The sequence below is a fragment of the Pelobates fuscus genome, chromosome 1, assembly GCF_036172605.1.
Source record: "Pelobates fuscus isolate aPelFus1 chromosome 1, aPelFus1.pri, whole genome shotgun sequence".
NCBI classification, from domain to species: Eukaryota; Metazoa; Chordata; class Amphibia; order Anura; family Pelobatidae; genus Pelobates; species Pelobates fuscus.
The window spans coordinates 465,358,518-465,382,013 of NC_086317.1; the positions used below are offsets into that span (position 1 = coordinate 465,358,518).

The 23,496-nt window shown below is 38.1% G+C and overlaps 1 protein-coding gene across 1 annotated transcript in view; it reads right to left on the bottom strand.

Moving 5' to 3' along the window:
• Positions 1 to 23,496, bottom strand: part of TENM4 (teneurin transmembrane protein 4) — a 1,183,725-nt gene that overhangs the window by 157,012 nt on the left and 1,003,217 nt on the right. Inside the window, exons 9-11 of the mRNA XM_063431236.1 lie at positions 19,835 to 20,084; positions 10,756 to 10,854; positions 8,351 to 8,586 (exon numbers count right to left, since the gene is read on the bottom strand). Of these exons, the coding sequence (XP_063287306.1) occupies positions 8,351 to 8,586; positions 10,756 to 10,854; positions 19,835 to 20,084 (585 nt within the window). The remainder of the gene's footprint in view (positions 1 to 8,350; positions 8,587 to 10,755; positions 10,855 to 19,834; positions 20,085 to 23,496) is intronic.

Consider the following 23,496-nt stretch of genomic DNA (forward strand, 5'->3'; position numbering starts at 1 on the left):
CCCTGGACAAATCCATCCAGGGAGGAGAGCAGGACACGTTGGTAAGTAGGATTGTAATGATAGGCTTACAGGAAATGGAGCACAGAAAATGGCTGCAATGGAGGGTTGCTAAAGAGCAGCTAACCCAGTGCTCTGGCCACAGACAGGAGCAACCCAGCAGGAAACTTCCCGCTGGGTGCCCGCAAGAGGTTGGCACACCAGCAAATGCATTACTCGCCTAACAGTAGTGCCTGCCCGGCATCAGTAGACCTAGCGGTGGTTTCATTAATTAAGAGGCCCGAACGGCATCATTGCATTATGCAAATTATTCCACCAAACTGTCATGATTTTGGGCCTTTGGGCTATTGAGCTAGGTCTCATATGAAGAGAATATTATAGCAAAGCATGGATGTGGGACAAGGTCCATGAATGTGAGCAGACCCAGAAACAAGTTAATCTTGGGTTGAGTCCTTGAGTTGAGGATAGTGTCAACCAGGTCCGGAGTTGACAGAGGTGCTAAGGGACCATAAGAAAGACCACTCTCCTTGGTTCAATCTTAGTCAGCGACCACAAAACCATCAATATACAATGTTTACAAAACAAGTCCCAAAACTAAAGCAGGAGTAGGAACCCTCCACCATGGCACTCGACTAGGATTCAGAAAACATTGATAGAGAGTTAAAGATATTTAGCATTGGGAGCAAAGATACAAAAACGCATCAATGTTGCATTAGGAGCTTGGCACATTGGAGAGAACAAACTAAGAACAGAACAAACAGGGAACAGTAGTTAGAAGAACGAAAGGACATTATTGGGCCAGCAGTTGAAAGTGGGGTAGGACTGAATGATCGGAACCCACGTAAGACCCAGTGCAGAGCTCTTATAAATAGGATATAGCTCAGAATGGAGTTTAGCGCAAGCACATACAATCGGTGTCCATTAACGTGTGACATGTATGGTTACTGCAATAAATCAATGCCACAATAGCTATATAACATGTATAATAAATATGTGAGAACAATACGACTACAACTAGAAGAATGGGAATAAGGAAAAGGGTACAGAGTCACGTAAACAACAAAAAACAAGTTAAAACGTAAAGGCTTCTTGATTCAAGGAGAGAGCGGGCTGCCATTCTGGGGGCAAAAAGGACACTTTTCCTAGTTTGTAAAATTGGAAAAGGCTTCAAACCGTGGGTTTTTTTTGCCTTTTTTTGGAACAACAAATAAAAAAAACATGAGAAAGATTGAACTTAATAGATGCAAGTCTTCTTTTTTTAAGCCCGTGTAACTAAATAACTATATTACAAGGAAATACATGGAAAATGATGCAATTTAATAATTTCCCCCAGCACATTCATTTCTTCCTTAACTGAATACAATATTGTGTGTGATGCATTATGTCACATGTCTGTAACAAGCAGTTCTTTGCAACCCCCTTCTGAATGCACCATGGTGTTCTGAATTCATTTAAAATTGTGATAGCAAAGTCCTTTTCTATTACTAAAGGTGTCAGTAAAACGATATTCACTGTACATTGAGATACTGGGATTTGCACCTAAAATGCATAATTATCTTGACTAGCAGTTCAAATATTCTCAGCGAATAGAGAATCCACAAATCAACTTATTATTCCTGGTCAACAGAGTTGCCCTGAGCTTGGCCCTATTACAGTTAATATTTCATTTCCAGGAATCTTACACGGTGTAATCTGTACCAGTACATATCTTCCAACGCGAATAATACGAGATGATTAGCGCTGGGTATGTTAACAATGCTTCAAACTTGAATCCGACTACTTGACAAAGCAATTCAGTGCAGGTGAAATGGCTGCAAATTGAAGATTTAACCATCTGCGGAGGTGACTCATCCAGGACGAATGGATGCAAAGTGTACATCTGCTTCGTTCGTGTAAGAAATGTTCTCTGCGTAGCAGCGTGTGATCGAGAAGCACGAAAACAGAGGATTTAGGGAGTTAATTGGAGCACAGATGAATAAACTGAAGATTTTTTTTTTACTTTTTCGCTCTTGTGTAAAATTTACTGTCATATCAGTACTAAGGCTTAATACAAGATCTGTATTTGCAGGTCTGGCAAAGCGTTAAGAGTCCATAGAAAGTCGCCCGTAACAAAGGGGTCAAACAAATGATGCAGAAACATTTAGGAATCTGTGATTGTAAACATTTTTGACATAAACAAACATATGCTTTGTAAAATCTTGATCAATTCACTTGTTCTCTGATTGGCCACTTTATTATATACAGAGGATCTTTAAACCAAATAGCCAAATGGCAAATAAGGTGCTTGAAACCAAGTATAGGTTTCTTTGGTGTTAAGTGGCACCATAGACGGTATTTTTAAAAGATACAAATGAGAACATTAAAAACTAAATTTGGGGTACTGACATTGAACAGCTGATCAGCAGTAGTGTTAAGATGCAGATTTAAATGAAAGTTCTAGAATGGAACCGTGATAATGGATCCATCCTCTCGACTTGGCCCATTTTGCTTGCCACATTTCTCTCTTCTTGAATTATAATAACGTCCGATATTACATTTCACATATATCAATGATATCCAGGGCTAAAGAATGTAATGATATATGATGAGATAAATGTTATACATATTTAGAAGTGACATTTGTGATACATCCATCTAAAACACCATTTTTTGCATTGACAGCAGGGCTGAACATTTGCGTGTCTCTGTCTAGACTAGCAATGGTTAATATTTGTCCGCTAGCCATTGTCCGAAGCAGATTTGCGTTGCTGGCCTAGAATCTTGAAACTGCTTTAGAAAACATTGCATTGTGTTACCCAGTTAATAATTTGTGAAGGAACCACTTTGACAAAAAAAAGTTATTCCCACAGACCGAGTTATTTTGCTTGCTGTGTTCACAAATAATCTACTCTAGTCACAGCTATTGGTAACAGGAGGCTTGGGTAAGCAGAGTTAATAAGGTAAAACATTAACCAGCAGTTCTGATGACAGAGGGATCTTTCCTGACAAAGTCAATCACTTCCTTTTTTTTTTTTTTTTAAACCAATAAAGCCAGTTCTCGTCTGAATACAAACTGACCTAAAGGAGAATGTCTCTCTCCAAGGAAAAGTCTTCATCAGCAAAAGAATAGAGGGGGAAAAAAATATTGAAAAGGTATCTAAGTCAAAAACCAAAAGCTTCGGGTTGCTAAAGATGACAAAAGATCCACCGAGACAGTAATTTACAAGGTCACGAAAATGGCCGCCCCCTGGGACCAGCTGATAAAGTAATGGAGTTTAGCAAAGAGAGGCAGATGATATTGATAGATGACTGGAGGATGTAACAAAAAGATGTGCTCAGTGTAGCATAAGAACCCCCCACGATTCACACCAGTCAGCAGAAACACTGGAAAACACACGGCTTGGCCTTAGATTACCTTGTCGACTTTCCCAAGCCTGAGAGGTGCGGGTAATACATAACCAGACAAATCAATTACGGAGTGTGAAATTAAGGGCCTGATTGAAAGAGGCTGGCAGAGGGCACACAGCTGCTATGCATTCTCCCCTTGTCTGTCTGCAGGAGAGGAGAGCAGAGTGCGGGCATTGTACTTTTAAAGTCTTGTTTAATTTAGGATGCTCTCAACATCACAGGCAGGATTTGAAAATTACACACGTATTACATTAAATGTATGTGTTCTTGGATGCCAGACGCATTATGTGGAAACGCAGAATGCCAAGCGGGTACGTTTATTTATGGAGTATTCTAGCATGGAAAGGATCTCATCTTCTGCATACCAACACAGATCAATTCATTTTATTTATTTAGGCAAAAGAAAAAAAGTGGATATATATCAAACCAAAACAACATGTCAGCAGCTCTTAATATAGTGTGTATAACCTATAGTATATATAGATACTGTAATGGCTTGTTTATTGGACCAACATTCAGTTTAACAATCTTAAAAGGGACACTATAGGCACCCAGACCACTTAATCCCGTTAAAGTAGTCTGGGTGCACTGTCCCTGTCCCCTGCAATTGTAATTAATGCATTTACTGAGAAACTGCAACAATTACATTGCAGGGTTAACCCCACCTCTAGTGGCGGTCTACCAGACAGCAAGTAGAGGCACTTCTAGCTTGTTAGGCGACTTTTGGTCACCCAACTCATGCTGAAAATCCTCACGCTATGCATGAGGACATCCAGCGTCCGCTAAAATCGCATAGGAAAGCACTCATTCAATGCTTTCCTACAGGGATGTCCTAATGCGATCGTGGCGTTCGGCACGCATGCGCTTCAAGTCCCCATGTCAGGAGAGGAGGAGCGGAGGCAGAGCTTGAGCCAACGCAGAGGGCCATCAAATTCAGCTAAGTGACAAGAACTTTCTGTGCAGCAGGGGGGGTGCGCAAGCGAAGGGGGCACTTAAGGGTACTACAGTGCTCAGGAATGGATACACGTTTGTGTTCCGAGCCTACAGTTTCCCTGTAATAGAGATAGACTCGCTTGGTTAACATGAAACTGTTACTCCAGAACCCTGATATATTAACATGCAATCAGGTCCACTGCAATGGGTATTTGTTCATACAAAGCAATATTCCATCTTTCAGGGCTTTGCAGAAGTACCATACCCATTGAGTCAGGTAATAACATCGGTACCCCAACACATGCTTGAAAGGACAGATGGATGGAGGAAGAAAGGATGAATTGATGGAAAGAGGGACACGGGGATGCAGGATAGGATGGATGGATGGAAAGAGTGCAGGTGGATGCAGGAAGGGATGGATGGATCGAACGAACGAACGAACGACGGACAGGTGGGTGGATGGTTTTATAAGAAATAATAAACTTACAAGGTTTTATGGAAATAGAAGATTATTTTATCAAACAGCAGTCCAATGCCCAAGAGGCTGAATTAATTATACACGTTTTTCTTTATTAAAAAAAAAAAAAATTCAGTAAAATAAATAAAAGATATAAAACCCTTTGTCCCTATATTTATTTCAGATAAAACAGTCTTTTCCCTATTTATCAGCAGCGGCGTTTTCAATTACAGCAGTTAATTGCTGCATTGCCCCAAAGGCCATCTTAATGAAGGTTTAATCTGTGTATATATTATATTATACGTATATATTGTTAATATGGGGTTGTTCCCATTAGAGCATTTACTTTAATTAGGAAAATGAGGCCAGATGATGTTGGCGAGAGGACTCCCACCTTGTATTCTAATTTACAATATTCCCCTTTAGACTTTCATGGTTGGGTTGTCTGCTTTTTGACGAGATATAATTATGGGACCTTTGCCTATTCGGAATGATTTGTGCTTTGAAGCAGCGATTTGCAGCAACATTGGAAATGCAGTAATCAAGGAAAAGTGCATCAGAGTCGCTCATTTGCAGTAAGCGTTAATTTTAACGGCGTTCCTGTAAGAAGCCTAATAGAGCTGAACTTCTAGTGCACAACTGTTAAGCAGTAAATTAATCTGACTCCGTAAAAACAACTTGCACAAACAGACAATCTTGGCTGGCACTCACACGACTTTTAATGCACTATACCAATAATACATTTAAAAAAAATTAAAAATAATAATTAAAATATGTTTTAAAAAAATAAATTAAATAAAGGATTAATTAAATAATTTTAAGAAAATACATCACACTACACCACAAAAATAGAGATGCATGGGGGGAAACAAAATAAAAATAAAAAATGAAAAGTACATTATGTCTAACACTAGTAGTATTTTATTAATTTAAAGAGTTTTTAAACAAAATTATTTAGATCTCACATAGAATTATTATTTTTTCTTTTTAGCTTGATTAGTGTTTCATATTTTTATCCAAGGTTTATATATCATTAAACAATATGCTCTTAAAATATCTTCTTCCAATACGTAAAGTGAACTGACACCCAGTAATGATAAACTAATCACAATCAATTACTCATATGGATCAGTCTGTACTGTGATAGTAACGATATGCAGGAAGGAAGTAACAAGTATGTCTTGGGCAATGAGCTTTGGCACTTCTTAGTCGGAACTTGAAACTGGATTCACAAGGATTGCAATACACATTTTATATTCTTAAGTGAAAGAGTTTAATTAAGGTGTTTAGTATTTATTATATTAAAAATGAGAAGGGGTCAGCAACCTAAGTCTACAAATAAGCAATGAACAGTCAAGTTAAAGTAATTTCAATAACGTGTATCCCTGTTGGGGAATAGAGGCTAAAGCATCACTAGTAGTGGTTATGGTGCCAGCAAATTCCGATACCTTTTCTAAGGAAGGATCATGGGCACGGCAAGAGAAGTGTCAAAGTGTTCGTAAACTGTTTTACCTGATTACTGTCCGATGCTACCTGGGGAGTCCTTGTACCATAACTACTGCAGCAATATCTTGCCAGTGACAAATAATAATATAACAAACAACTGAGTGGAAGGTTGGAAAGCGGACATTATAAAATAATTCTAGAGAGCTTCAGTTTTGAAGCCGATAAGTGTGTGTTCTACAAAATCATTTTTGAATAGTGTTTTTCGCTCCAACTTTGAATGTCGTTAACATTTCTTCACAAAACAATGAACTAAAAAAAAAATATATATATATATATATATATATATATATATATATATATATAATGAAGTAAAAAACAAACTAATAGAGACAGCTAAATGTATTTATTTTTGTAATTCAGCCATTTTAGACTAATTTTTGCAACTTCGTAGACTGCCCTCACGGTTTATAAATTTGTTTTTAATCCGCATTTATTTAGCTGATATTTAAGCAATGAAATGAAGAAGATGTACCTTACGTCAAAGCCAGACATCAATATAACTGAATGGCGGTTACATTAAATAGATTGTGAACCCAGTAACTATTTGGCAAGTAGACTATTCTATTATTTTCCAAAGATCAATAGGGCTACAATATAGCAGCCATTTTACTTGTTTGTCTAGTTGTGAAAGCCATTAAGTGGAAATTACAATGTGTTACATTGATTAATATGTCCAAAGTGTAGCAATTTAAAAGAAAAGGACTTGGTACATCATAATTGGCATTGGTGGAGTTGGTATGTCTTGCCTAATTGAAACGTGACAAAACCACAAAAAATAGTTACACATTGAAAGGTTATTCATAATTTTTAAATGAGTTAATTAGTACACCCAGCCAGCTCCCCTTATTGCTGTAATTAATAATTGATTATGCAATAAATTAAACACAATTTTTCATCAAAATCTAATTAAATATATTTTTTCTCCTGTTGATTAGATCAGTTAGACTCTTCCTAAATATGTTTGTGCAGAGCCGAACAGATTAATTTGAATTTTAATAATTTATAGCACCTTTAGAAATTAGCAATTATGGGTGGTAATTACAACACTTAAACTTAACCAGACTGGTCGTTTTTCAAGTCATTTTCTATGCATATTGTATAGGTCACTGTGTAGCTGCGGTAGGTGCAGGTTCAATCTTTATTATATTTGTACAATAAACAAGATTCTACCACTCAGAATAAATACAGCACAAAGACCAAAGAAAGCAAAGGTATTCATGGTGATAGTAGGATAATGTATGAATTATTCAGCTTTTAATAACAGTTATTTATATGTGACAGAGAGAAACTATACTGCATTAATATCAGACTAATCCCATCCACAACGACAGTCAGATAGCGAAATGTCCCCTTACTCTTTGGGACTCAAAAATTACCAGCTACACCTCAGTAATGAGACCCAAACAATACAAAACCAGAGGAACAGCCAGATGGAAATCAAGGAAACTATATAATAAAGGAAGCATGGAAAAGGGAGCAAGGAAGCAAGCATGGTAAGAGGGAAAAAGGGAAACAAGCATGGAAAGAAGAAGGAAGCAAGCATGGAAAGAGGAAAAAAGGAAGCAAGCATGGAAAGAGGAAGGAATGAAGCAAGCATTGAAAGAGGAAGGAAGGAAGAAAGGATGAAAGGATGGGAAAAGGAAGAAAGCATGGGAAAAGGAAGAAACAAAACATGGGAAAAGGAAGGAAGGAACCATGGGAAAAGGAAGGAAGGTTGAAAAGTAGGAAGCATGTGAAATGGAAGGAAGGCAGCATGGGAAATGGAAGGAAGGCTGGAAGGAAGGAACCATGGGAAACGGAAGGAAGGCTGAAAGGTAGGAAGCATGGGAAAAGGAAGGAAGGCTGAAAGGTAGGAAGCATGTGAAATGGAAGGAAGGCTGGAAGGAATGAAGCATGGGAAATGGAAGGAAGAAAGCATGGTAGGAAAGGAAGGAAGTAAACAAAGAAGTTGGGAATGATTAGTTAAACCAATAGATGTATTCATTTTCCGCTGTACAATGAATTCACACATTCCTACGTCTCAGCACGAACACGTTTTAAAGGCTAAATTAAGTAACGAGACAATCTTACCGATGACATACGCCAGGAGGATCACCAGTGTGACGGAGATAAAGATGGCGCTTAGGGCGGCGCATTTCCAGTTGCAGTATTTATACGGCTTCTTCAGGTTAAAGGCTGGTCTGGAGAAAGTGCTGCGAGGGAGCGGTCTGGGAGGCGGAGAGTACACAGTGCTGGATGTCAGGGGGTACCCCGGCGAGGTTGTACAAAAAAGGGGAGAAGTGCCTCCAGGTTTAAAGAGGAAATGCCTGTAAGAAATTGAGACATCGTCACATTTATACACAAGCCTGTGTTTTTCTACTAGACTACGGCATCAACATGAATCAGGATCAGTTAAGGATATGATCCATGTTACCTGTTACCTCATCAGTTATTTAAGAGCTGCAGCTACTATCACTCTCAGCAAAACAGTGTGGATTATTGACAAATGAATTCATGCAAGTGGACCAGTCACGTCAGACGTTCTATGTTGTTACTGTGGGTTATCAATCCATGCGGTTTTTGGTAAAGGCAAGACTTTATTAGAGAACACAGGAGATGATCTGTGTTTTCAATAATTTTATTTGAGAACTCTCCGTTTACTGAATTTGAATTCACAGCTGTAATTTGATTGGTTGAAAACTCTCAACGGCCAATCACAGTAGAGCGGTTAATTCAAACATGCCAAAATCGGCTTCTTTTTTTTTTTTCAGTCACTAAATATTTCAGAACCTCTTTTCTCTATAATGCATGTGCAAACCAAGTGCACTGCCATCTGCCATTACATAAAAAAAATAATACTTTTATTATGGCAAAAAAACATTGCAAAGTACGACAAAACATATCAACCCCCCGTTCATGGGTCTATAAAGTCAGTGGGAACATAAAAAGTTACAGAAACAAGTGAAAAACATGCATGGTTAATATGAAAGAATGAATGAGCACTTCAACTGACAAAAAGGTCATTACTGTAGATGTAAGTAGCTTGCTCCAAATCATGTTCAAATGGATTTGTTTGGAGTTTATTAGTCTGTAGGAGGGTATAGCACCTATATATATGTATATATACATATGCCTAAGGCTTAGCTTGTAAGAGCAAACTTGTTCCCACCTTCTTAAAGGAGCACTATAGGGTCAGGTACACAAACATGTATTCCTGACCCTATAGGGTTAAAACCACCATCTAGCCCCCCTGGCCCTCTCATGCCTCCCTAAAAGTAGTAAAACTTACTTGTATTCAGGTCTGCAGCTGTATATTTTGTCCAGGTTTCCTTTAGACCTGCCCATTGCCTGCTGACAACAGCAGAAGTGGTAGCCTGATCCCCATAGGATTGTCTGAGACTGACAACTAGGCAGATCAGGGGCAGAGCCAGCACAATTCAAACACAGCCCTGGCCAATCAGCATCTCCTCATAGAGATGAATTGAATCAATTAATCTCTATGAGGAAAGTTCAGTGTCTGCATGCAGAGGGAGGAGATACTGGATGTTTGGATGCATTTTAGGCAGCCATGGCCCAGGAAGGATCTCTATCTGAGGAGTGGCCAGTGAAGTTATCACTAGGGTGTAATGTAAACACTGCATTTTCTTGGAAAAGACAGTGTTTACAGCAAAAAGCCTGAAGGTAATGATTCTACTCACCAGAACAAATTCAATAAGCTGTAGTTGTTCTGGTTGACTATAGTGTCCCTTTAAAGATTTGAGAAGAGTTTAGCAACAGACTAAAATATTCTACATTTCAAACACCTGGAGAGTCTGGACTTTCGTATAAATCCCAATTATTTTGCACCGGTTTCTTCTGCATGCATTTTGTTGTTAGTAATGATGTATATCTGCATTCCTCGACTAAAAAAGGAAAACGTCTAGTTTATTGAAAAATAACCAATACCTAAAATAGTTTGTTTTAGAACTGACATCACGCTTAACGTGTAGAAAAGTACAACACAACAAAAACATTCTGTAAGCCACCAATAAAGAGTGTGTTAGATTGTGGGGTGGAAATAATCATAAAAAGAATATATATAGTTGAACTTCAATGTTACCAACCTTAATTCTTTCAAAACCTTCCATGATGCCGTGGCTTCAACCATGATCAGTCAAAGGACCAAATGGACATAGACTTCAAGGACAGCCCCCACAAAGACTACGGTATCCAAATTATTATTTTATTTTTGGAGGAGAATTCATGGATGGCGACCATATTTTTATTAAAACAAACTAAATATCTCTTGCTGAATTTAGAATGTACCAGGAAGGGCAAAAGTCCTTTGAATGATCACAGTATCGTACAATTGACCAAAATAAAGAATAAAATTAAAAGCAAAAACAAACAAACAGAGTGCAAGCATATGATACACCACACAGTCTGGCACGTTAGCATGAAATATAGGGTGTGCTTACATGCAAAATGCTGCTCAATTAATAGGATGCGTAACATACCCATCATTGTAAGCACCGTCATGTCGGGAGGTGGTGAGAATGTCCATCTCAATGAGGTTGTCCTGCAATGTCTCTAGGAATGCCTGCTTTGCTATGTTTCTACACACAGATGGAAACATGAATGAAGGCCGTGAGAGTCATGCATCAATGAAGTAAGCTCTTCCAAAAGTCATTGGTCATAGTGCTTTTGTGCATGAAATACAAATGACTTGTGCAGTAACGGTGATGGTGGGATCATAAAACATGTGCCTTAAGCAAAACAGGTCTTGACTTTAACACAAACACTTAAGGCAACAGCAGTTTATGCTGACATGATTCAAGCCATAAACACTAACCATAGCACCTTTTAGAGCTCAATTATTTAGGATTTTTAAAATTATTGGTTTTTGACCTAGGATGTAATTGCGGACTGTAATTGGCTGACCTCAGCCATCAATTAAGTTATGTGATGTAAAAAAGCCAACATATATATATAAAGCCAACAGTCATAGAAATGCAATTTGTGAAAAAAAAGTTGAAGGTCTTAAGCCAATTAGAGTTCATAAAGAAGAAACATAAGGTTATATAGTCCCTACATTATGCAGCAAAAACATGAAAACAGAACATGAAAATATATATATATATATATATTTAACAAAATGTAAAAATGTTTTTATGATGTCAAAAAATTTACTTGGATATCTTCTTTAAAATATTCTGTTATAAAGAGTTCATATGAAAGGGCAACGTTCCTGCATATGATTGTAAATAAGGTTTGGTTTAATTTTATTGAAGCACTTCTGAAGACAAGAACCAGGATAAACACAATCAGACACTTGTGAATCCACTTGGATATAAAGATGGAAACAAGTCAAGCAATGGAGTTTGTTCATGTGACAGATAACAAACGAAGAAGGCGTTTGTCAATGTGCCAAGTTGGATTTATAGCTTGAATCCTGACCCAGGATAGGGTAAAATGAAAATATTGCCCTCTGCTGTACACCGCAACATTGGTTCCAGAACATCTAGGCAAGTGTGAGGGGCAATACAATCCACAGAACATTGATTCTATGTATTCTTACCCGAAACCAGAATGCAAAGAAATGAAAAGCCCTATCGTAGGTATTTGAAGAATGTACAATAGCACTAAAGGGAACAGTGTAACTCTCTAACTGTAATTACTGCACTCAACACCGAGGTTTATGGTTCAATGATCTCTAACTAGGAGGAGACATCTGGAAGAAAATTATCCACAATAAACTCAAAGTGGGGTCATTTTGGTAGAAGTGCAAAACAAAGGCAATACATTGAGAAGACATAAAGTGTGAGTGAATTCAAAACACATGCAAACACCTTCTAGTATTTAAATAAAGTTCTTCTGTAATGGACACCCAATGATCTCTTTATATAATGACCAAAAAGGGTAATATGTATCGAATAGGATCATGCCAGCTAGCAGTGTTTAACAATGTATCTTGAGCTAAACATTTACACAAAAAAGTTTGTTTTTAGACTAAACGCATTTACTAAAATCCAACCAAATATAGATCCTCTTTCTTCTGATTTTAAAGGGACACTATAGTCACCAAAACAACTTTATCTTAATCAAGCAGTTTTGATGTATACACCATGCCCCTGCAGTCTCACTGTTAAATTCTCTGCCATTTAGGAGTTGTCACTTTGTTTAAGAAGCCCTAGCCACACCTCCATGCATGTGACTTACAAAGCCTTCATAAACACTTCCTGTAAACAGCCATCTAGCGTTTACACTTTCGTTATTGCAAATTTAGTATCTCTTGCTCTGTTAATAGCTTGCTAGACCTGAGAGAGCCTCCTACGTGTAATTAAATTAATTTACAGAGAAGGACTTAAAAACTTTAAGTTAAATATAATTGAAAGTGAAACCATTTTGCATTCATGCATGCTCTCAGTCACAGCCAGGGGAGGTGTGGCTAGGGCTGCATATGCAGAAACAGAAGTGATTTAACTCCTAAATGACAGTTTATTGAGCTGTGAGGCTTCAGAGGCATAATCTATACACAAAAACTGCTTTATTAAACTATAGTGTCCCTTTTAAACAGGGCCGGTGCAAGGATTTCTGCTGCCCTAGGCAAAGATCAATTTTGCCGCCCCCTCATATAACTTACTCACTGACAGACACACACTGGCAGACACAAACACTCACTGACAGACAGCACACACACACTCAATGACACATGCTTAATGACAGAAATACACAAAAACTCACTGACAGACAAACACTCACTGACAGACAGCACACACACACTCACTGACACATGCTTAATGACAGAAATACACAAAAACTCACTGACAGACAAACATTCACTTACTGACAGACACACAAATACACATACACTCACTAACAGGCACACATACACACACAGACACTCACCGACAGTCAAACACTCACCGACAGTCAAACACTCAGCTCCCTGGGGTTCAGTGTGGGGCAGCTCCTCACTCCTCCCGCCCGCTGTTTAGTATGCCGGGGCTGCAATGATGTCATATTCCAACTCCCGGCATCACAGAAAACGCGTGAGAGAGGAGTGAGAGGCTGCAAGAAGAGCCTCCCTCGCCGCCTGGCTTTTCCGTTCCCCTCTCCTCCGGTCATTGGCATTTGCTGGCAGAGCAGGCACCTGCCATCAAGGTAAGCAGGTGCCTGCTCTGCCTTACCTAGCACAGCTTTGAGGGTGCCCTGAGGTGGACAGATGGCCACCTCCTGGCCCCCATCAGACAGGGCTCCTCTCAGCGCCCCCACCTTTGGGCGCCTTGAGGATCGGCCCGGCGCTGGGGGCGGCTCAAGAGCCGCTTGCCCAGCGCTGCGGCCCCAGACAGTGCTAAGCAGCCCACCAGGCAGGCCAGCAATCTAGACGAATGCCTAGTTCGCCTAATGGTTGCGCCGGCCCTGCTTTTAAGCAATATTGCTGTGAACCTGTTATTAGTCTTAAAGGGTTACTCAAACCACCATGACCACTACTGCTTGAAACACTGCACATTCAGCTATATTTGCAGTCTTCTGCCAGGGGTTTAGTTACACACTTGGTACACGTACTCCGTTCCGGATTGCCTAATATAAGTTCTGTGCAAAACATACGTCCGCCGTCAGTGCGTACAGTGGGCTGGTGACGGACATGCTTAGCTTCTCACTTGCAGGCAGCTTGGTGAAGCTTTGCCTTCCCTCCCTCCATTCAGTCCCTCCTAACATGCTGGAATATTGTGCAAGGGACAGTCGGAGCCAGGTAAAGAGTTTACCAAGAATCCCCACTAAATACACTGAAACTCACATAACAAATATACATTTGTTAATTACTGGGATACGTAAATCATCTCATATTAAGTGAAGTTACAGTTTTCTCTTTAAATGACCATAATTCACTTCCTGGTTAAGTCTGTAAGTTACGCCATTCGCTGCAAAGACTGGGGGTGAATGTGAATCTTTCTGTATTTTTCTATTTTTTCTTTTTACACACAATTTAAAAAAAAAAATATATATCTATATAATACTGCATTAAAAGTTGGTAGTATCTAGCCTGGAAAGTCCCTTTTAATCATTCAGTGTCAGGAATGTTAATTTAACAACACCTGGGAATATAAATGTACTACTTTTAGAAAAAAGGATTATACAAAAAACAAAAACAAAAAAAACAAGCATTAGTAAGGAAAAAATATATATATTTTTTAAGAGAATTACAAAAAAGTACTAGAAATTTAAGTAAAATAAATTTAATTTTTAGCCTAAAAAGCTGAAATGTAAAAAAAAAAAAAAATATTGAGTGTAAGAATATGTCCGAACTGACTGATTTGGCTTAAAATTTCCAATTCCTTAACCCTAAAATAATTCATGATAAATAAAGAGGCTCAACATTTGGCACTTGAAAAATTCTGTCTGACTGTAATAGGAGCTGTACTTCCAAAAAGAGCTACCTAATGACTGTGCCTGCATGAGAGTTGACGGACATCTGTCGATAGTCGCCCCCGAGGCAGAACACTCATCTGTCCGCGCTGAGTGGTCAGCTGATACGAGTTCCACATCAACCTTGTCAGATTGTCTGATACACCTTGCAGCAGGGCAGGTGATTAAGATAAAAATGTCACTAATCTAAGACACTTAAAAAACAATATATTTGGGATTTGCAAACAATCTACATTTTAATCTTCTTGGCATTTAGCAGTATGTTATTTTAGCGGTAGTTGTCTTGGAATTTATTTTAGGCAATAGTCGGGAGTCATTTTTTTTTTTTATATTAAAATAATGATGGTAGTATTATCTTACCTACATTGTCAAACAAAGTTCAGGCAGAGAATTCACAGCAGTCGGCGTACAAAAAAACCCACGTAGCTCTACGTGGGACATCTCATGACAATATTATTGTATTTGGATTTACACACTACACTAAACAAAAGATCAGAATTAATCAGACTACTACTAATGTAATTAAAACATTACCGTAAAACAATGTATTCCTTATTCCAGTTTACAATATCTTTTATACATTTGAATTTTACTAAAATATGAGTATTTTACAAGATTTTAATTTTATGAAATGCTTTAGATCGTTCGACCATAACAAATGCATTTTTCAGAAGTAATCTGGATTTCAAACTTCTGTTTCACAGATGGTCTTTGAATGAGTATAATGGAAGTTAAAATTGGTAGATTGCATAAACTAGGTTTTGATTAGTTAAAAAAAAAAAATATATTAAAATATATATATATATATATATATATATATATATATATATGTATATAAAATATATATATATATATAATAATTCAAGGAAGACCTACTGATCTCGTTCTCCACCAAGCAAGGATTGCTAACTAATGAGATACTGTAAGCAACAAAACAACTTTAGTTTAATGAAGTTGTTTTGGTGTATAGGTCATGTTCCTGTAGTCTCTCTGCTCAATTCCCTGCCATTAGAAATGTGTTTATATATTGCTAGCCACACCTACCATGCCTGAGACTCACAGACCCTCCTTACACAATTCCTGAAACAGAGATTACATTTTTTTAGCATCCCTTATTGCACAAAATGCTTAATTGATCATTTTGTATGTCCCAATCTGTTAATTGCATGCTAGAGACTACAGTAACCCCCTGTATGATATTAAAGTCCAATTAACAGAGCAGGAGATATGAACTTCTAAAGTAAACACACTGTTCAGTAAAAATTACACTTTTTTCTCATGGTGGCTGTGTGAGTCTCAGCCAGGGGAGGTGTGACTAGGGTCCAATATACAAAGTGGCAGACAATTGAGGGGTGAGACGGCAGGGGACATGATTTATACACTAAAAGTGCTTCATTAAGTTAACCCCTTAAGGACCAAACTTCTGGAATAAAAGGGAATCATGACATGTCACACATGTCATGTGTCCTTAAGGGGTTAAAGTAGTTTTGGTGCTTAGATTTCCATTAAAGGCAAATGGTCACTTACTTATTGAATGCCTATAGTTAACAAATGTTCAAAATGTGAGATCTGAAAAATAAAATGGAATGTAGATATCCACATTACTGTATTTAATTCGGCTCAATCTCAATCACTGTTATAAGCTCTGCCCTTTTCCTTGACATTGAACATAGAATGAGTAGACAGAAATAATTAGTGACAGAGAGAGAACATATCTGTTGTCGATTTAATAAGCTTCCCAAATGTTCCAATACTGTTGGGAAAACGTTTCAAATGATTCATCTACAGAACTCACCATTAAAGTCTATGGGAAGTTTTGTAGGTAAATAATTTGGAATATTATCTAACAGTATTGAATCGATTAGAAAGCTTTTTAAAATCAAGGCCATAGTTCGCAAAGGAGCAAAAACAGAAACGTTGCTTCGGTTTCTCTCTGTCCAATGTAAAGTGTGCCCCGTCATTGCCTGGACTGAACCGTATTGTCCTAAATCTTTAATACACATTTAAAAGAAAATGAAGCATTAAATGAAAAAAAATAAAAATTTCAACACTTTATTCAGTAGCGTTGAGTCGAAAAAAGTGATGCTTCCCCTTTAAACTTGTCCTCTGGCACTAGAAAAATCAACAGCATTCAACTCCTAGCGAGTGGATACAGATTAAAGAAACCCGCTATATTTAGAGCAGTCAATGAGTTTTGTTTGTCGAGTCCCCGCTCCTCCAGATTTCTAGCTGTTGATATAATTTGCATTTGATGAACTGTGCGTATCATAGACTAGCGTGTCTGAGAGTCACTTTGGCTCGCTCATCGATTTGCTCCACTATCATGGTATCAGGCAGACACTGCAGTAGTATGAAACAAGGCAGCTCCTTTAATTAAAGAGAGAATTTAATTCATGGTTCAAAACACTTCACTGGCCTTTCTTGCCTTAATTTTTCTTTTCACGTTTTCCCCTCATGTTTATATAGATTAATGCAGCTCTTTTCAGGATAATAGTTATCAAACGCAATAATTATTGCTTTCTAACGCATTAGCTATAGACTGCAAGCAGTGTAACAAAATGCAATATTTGTTACAAAACAGTTTTTTAAAAAGGGTCTTATATATTATTTATTTATGTCTTTTTTTTTAAAACAACTACGTACATACTTTTTATATAAGCGACACACAAATTATCCAATGTGCTTTCATTGTAAATTGATAAATTAAAGGTCTAAGACTGCTGGTTTTAAAAATACATTTGGTCGAACATAACTTTAAAACCGATTTAGGAGTTGTTTAAAATATTTTAGCCGTGAATTTTGATCTGCAAAGAAACTAATTCGTCAATGGAGCCAGCTAAAAAAGAAAAAAAAAGACAAGCCAATTATGAAAAAGGGTTTTTTGTTTTTTTTTTTAAAAAAAGAAGAAAAAAATAAGGTTTTAATTTGCCAATTTTGTTTGATTTTTTTAGCATTTAGAAACATGAGACCTGACTAAATAGTGATCAAATACAGGGAAATCTAAATTAATTCTAACAGACACAGGTGCAAAACAAAACAAAAAACACATAAATGAAAACTACACGCTCCTGTAATAATATTATACAGAAGCAAAATATACCATATAACATAATAGAATAAGGGAACGATTACGGACCTCTACCGGCTTTGGACTTCACGTCCCATAATCCTATGGTATAATATATGGCAGTTTAACAGCATCCGAAGAGCCGGAACTGAAAATTTCTTTATTTTTTTAATGTTATATAAAGTTATTAAAGTCCTTTGTCAAGATGGCGTTGAACAATAATTCCTCTATTAATATTGCACATGGTGCAGTTGCTTGAAGAAAAAAAAAAAACGCCACTCGCGCGTTAACAGATCAACGATCCAACACATTTTTTTTGCACCATTTCGATGACAAAAAATAAAATATTACTATTCATTTAAATTATTAACCCCCCCGAAGAGCTCAGAGGGGTGGGGGCTCTAAATTGGAGGTGAGGGGGTTAAGTCGAGAATTGCCAGCTAACACAACACTGCAATTTGTTTCCAGAAATCCATTGGTCATGCCCAAGCAAATAATGATCTGCCTCCATGACCTCTGCTCATTAGTTTCGTAATATAGATGCTCAGCATAATTGCCTAATTAGAGAAAATGGGCCCAGTCACTTCTGGTGATTAATGGGTTTTATTAAATGTCAGATTTAGTTACTGGTCACTAAGCAATTCTGAACGGAATCTTTAAAGCGGTTTTGCTGGTTGATGTATAACGATTGCAGAGTAAAGTATAGACAGCTGAGTGACAACGTTTTATATTCACGCAGTAGAACATATTTTATTCACATGTGCTGTTAATCTACTCGCAGGTATAATGTTTAACATATTTTTATTGTGTGTCAGAGATTAATATTGGAAGCGTAGGCAAGCATGGGGCTAAAATGATACAGGTTACAACCCAGATAGGTGTGTGTTTGCGTAATTTAATGAGTTGCCCTATAAACAGGCTATCAAAGTGCTACCATTAAAACGTCCGATGAACTAGAATGTCAAATAACAGCAGAGCGTAATTAAAACTCTGTTCAAAATTTTAGGGTTTGGAACAGTTAGGTATAGGCCAAAGGGATCTGGCAAGTTGGGGGACTGTGTTAGTTTTGGGGGTACCACCCATTATATATTGTGGACTATAACATCCATCAGTCTTAACCAATTGTGATTTTCATCAAATGTGATTTCTCAAAGGTCTCTAGAGTCCATGGGGATTAAGGGGTACAAAATAGAAGCCCATTTGGGTTGCAGCATGGGGCACACTGCTCTGCCTTGCTTTTTAATGAAACATACCATTATGGTACTACGGAGACTCTTATGGAATTTCTATTACTATAAAAGTGGAAAAAGAACCTTTAAAAATCGTGGACATCACAGACATTCCACCTGCTTTCCAGGGCGGAGTCTTAGATGATTCAGGCAGTAAATCACTAGGACACAGTTTCTAGGTCACTCCTACCAAACTTTACTCAGGCATACTCAGATCTAAGGGACACCACTATACCCATCCAGTTGCCCAATAAATCTTGTAGTGAGCTACAGAACATCATATGGTCATTCCCTTGGTCAATGATGCAACCCAAAATGAGTAACTAGTACACCAAGAAGCCCCATGTAAGCTTGAGGTTCTCTTATGCGGTCAATAAATATTGTGAGTACAACCACTTTTTGTCCCTTGGCATGCCTCAGCTAAATATAGTTCATATAGACGTACAACCAATTACTGGATCGCAAACAGATTGTCTTTTTCACCCTGTGGACACAAGATCATCTAATATAAAGGAAGGTATTGGGAGACCACCAACTTATTGCTATGTAAACAAGTGAAGAAATTCTTAATAAGGTCACCCTGTAAATAACATGAAGAAGGCAGATGTGTTAGCTGCTCCTGAAATAATGCGAGACATTTTACTTTTAGACATTATGCGAATTGTGTTCATTACTTGCCCTAGTGAGCTCTAAAATGCTTTAACCTCTGCCATACCTTCTACAAATTAAAGGAACAAAAGAATTGCAGTGAGATTGTTGTTTCAGGGTCTTTCTCTGGTAATTAGCAGGTCACTTTATTATTATTATTAAGTTGTCAGTGCCTGGTCTCAAAACAACAGCAGAGCTTTCAACAAGGATTGAAATAAATACCTGGTCTCCAGGGGAATGTTGCTGTTGAGAAGCCAGTTGTCCTGACCATGGGTTGGATCTTGGTGGCCACCGCCTGGTGGCTCTCCTGACAGAGAATGGTCCGTGGGAGCAGGGCTTGGGTTACTACGCGGGGTGAAATTTCCTCGATTCAGGGAGTTGATGGAAGCTGCATGGTGCGGGTTTGAAGTGTGAGATAAAGGTGGAGGAGGCGTTCTTAACCTCAGATGATTCTGAAGGCCCAGTGGCTGATCTGGAAAACAAAACAGAAAGAATAATGAAGCATTTCTAAAGCTAGCTTTCTACTGTTTAATCAATATTAACTCATTGTGAGAAAATAGAGAAAAGGATCCGAGCACTGTATTCTTCTCACCCCAAAAAATTGACTTGTCACTTTAAGTAACTGTAACATTAATCATTGCAGTATAATAAACTGCCAATACTCTTAAAGGAGAAAAAAGGAGAAAGAAAAATATTAAAAATACACATGCAAGATGCAATTATAACGCGTTGCATTTCCACATTTCCAGCACAGTACGTCCTGTGTGGGTGTACAGGAAAAATATGTTATGGTAAGATAATGCCACCAATTAACCACCTAGGAGTCCTGGCTTCAGTGGTAGAGTCACCGTTCACATGATATATATATATATATATATATATATACACACACATATATAAAATACACAATCCAGCGCACTCGCTTATTCACTAAACAATGATTTCAAATCTCACAGATTGTAATAGTTTTATTTAAAAACACCCTCACCTAGGCACTTACGTTGTGGCAGGCTTATTCAAGATATGATCATGTAATGTAAATAAACCTGCATTATTTTTTGCCTTGGTGAGGAGTTTTTAAATAAAACTATTACAAATCTGTGAGATCTGAAATCATTGTTTAGTGAATAAGCGAGTGCGCTGGATTGTGTATTTTGTATGTTGTGTATATATTGGCCCCAGCAGCTCCCTATAATGTATGCATGTACAGGTGAGTGCAGCCCTCTTGGTTCCATTTAGATATACACATACAAACATATATACACACACACACACACACACTATATATATATTATGTAAGAAGATCTGCTATAGGGTCGGGCCCATAACAAGTAGCACAAATTGTGTCAAGGTGTTAGAAGGCGATTTAGTGCCAACATAAAGGGCTCTTTTCTTTGCACAGAGATCTTTGGAGACACATGGAGTAGCTCCCACACAGAGGTGGTACGGAATTCTCCATAGGGAGAGCTCAAGGAGACCTTATCACAAACAGATAACAAACCAGTGGCCCGTGATTAATTAAAAAACAGATTACCGAAATTAATACTCATATTGGGAATTAAGAATACATTGATTTTTATTTTTTTTTGCGGTTATATTTTTGTTGATTTTTGCTGAATTTTCCCTTCATCAGAATTTGCCTCTTACTGAATGGACAAGGTTTAACGTCTTTAGACTATAGTAGTGTATATTTTATGTGTCGGATCATCTTTATGGAACAGGTATACTAATTCCGCAGAAATTTCAACTGATGCCGGTAAAGCTTGAATGTTCCCCTGAAGAATTTGCATAAACCCAGCAGTATCCGGATTAGGCTCCACACTCTCCAAATCCCATTTGCAGTCGTGTTAAGGTTTGGAATGCACAAAGGGTCTCATGCTAATGGATCCCTTTGCATTATTATCAGATACATACAAATAAGGAGATTAATCCTCTTGTACTTACCGTTGAGGTCTTGTCATAAACACCAATGTTGCCTGACAGCTTCAGCAAAGTCTACAGTATTATCGGACTTGCACACGTGTTTATTTAATGCAGACATACGATATTTTACATCTGACATTCCCCGAGGCACAGCAATGTCTACAGCAGCCTAGGATTAGTGTCCACTGCTTCATTATAGGTGAGCTCCGAGCATTTTAGGGAATGGCTTACTCTAGCTTTTCAGATACTTTTGAACTTTATTTCCCAAGATGCCTTTAAACAATATGTTCATACACTAAATATTCTGCCACGGGGGAGATTAAAACTGAAAAGGGTCAGCTTATATCTCCTAGAGGCATACCTAACATTATATCTCCTAGAGGCATACCCTATTAAAGGGAGGAGCAGGCAGTCCTTATTTTGGACCCAAATCCCTTTGTCCCTCTTTTCTCTCCTAATGTCCCTCTTTCTAGGAGCTTCATATTGTTGGTGTGTCTGCGTGTGTAACAGAGCTCCACAGCAATAATACTCCCAGTAATGTGTCTGAGTGTATAACAGAGCTCCACAGCAATAATACTCCCAGTAATGTGTCTGAGTGTATAACAGAGCTCCACAGCAATAATACTACTAGTAATGTGTCTGAGTGTATACCAGAGCCCCACAGCAATAATACTCCCAGTAATGTGTCTGAGTGCATAACAGAGCTCCACAGCAATAATACTCCCAGTAATGTGTCTGAGTGTATAACAGAGCTCCACAGCAATAACACTCCCAGTAATGTGTCTAAGTGTATAACAGAGCTCCACAGCAATAATACTCCCAGTAATGTGTCTGAATGTATAACAGAGCTCCACAGCAATAATACTCCCAGTAATGTGTCTGAGTGTATAACAGAGCTCCACAGCAATAATACTCCCAGTAATGTGTCTAAGTGTATAACAGAGCTCCACAGCAATAATACTCCCAGTAATGTGTCTGAATGTATAACAGAGCTCCACAGCAATAATACTCCCAGTAATGTGTCTGAGTGTATAACAGAGCTCCACAGCAATAATACTCCTAGTAATGTGTCTGAGTGTATAACAGAGCTCCACAGCAATAATACTCCCAGTAATGTGTCTGAGTGTATAACAGAGCTCCACAGCAATAATACTCCCAGTAATGTGTCTGAGTGTATAACAGAGCTCCACAGCAATAATACGCCCAGTAATGTGTCTGAGTGTATAACAGACTCCACAGCAATAATACTCCCAGTAATGTGTCTAAGTGTATAACAGAGCTCCACAGCAATAATACTACTAGTAATGTGTCTGAGTGTATAACAGAGCTCCACAGCAATAATACTCCCAGTAATGTGTCTGAGTCTATAACAGAGCCCCACAGCAATAATACTCCCAGTAATGTGTCTGAGTGTATAACAGAGCTCCACAGCAATAATACTCCCAGTAATGTGTCTGAGTATATAACAGAGCTCCAGAGCAATAATACTCCCAGTAATGTGTCTGAATGTATAATGGAGCTCCACAACAATAATACTCCTAGTAATGTGTCTGAGTGTATAACAGAGCTCCACAGCAATAATACGCCCAGTAATGTGTCTGAATGTATAACAGAGCCCCACAGCAATAATACTCCTAGTAATGTGTGAGTGTATAACAGAGCTCCACAGCAATAATACTCCCAGTAATGTGTCTGAATGTATAACAGACTCCACAGCAATAATACTCCCAGTAATGTGTCTAAGTGTATAACAGAGCTCCACAGCAATAATACTACTAGTAATGTGTCTGAGTGTATAACAGAGCTCCACAGCAATAATACTCCCAGTAATGTGTCTGAATGTATAACAGACTCCACAGCAATAATACTCCCAGTAATGTGTCTGAGTGTATAACAGAGCTCCACAGCAATAATACTCCCAGTAATGTGTCTGAGTGTATAACAGAGCTCCACAGCAATAA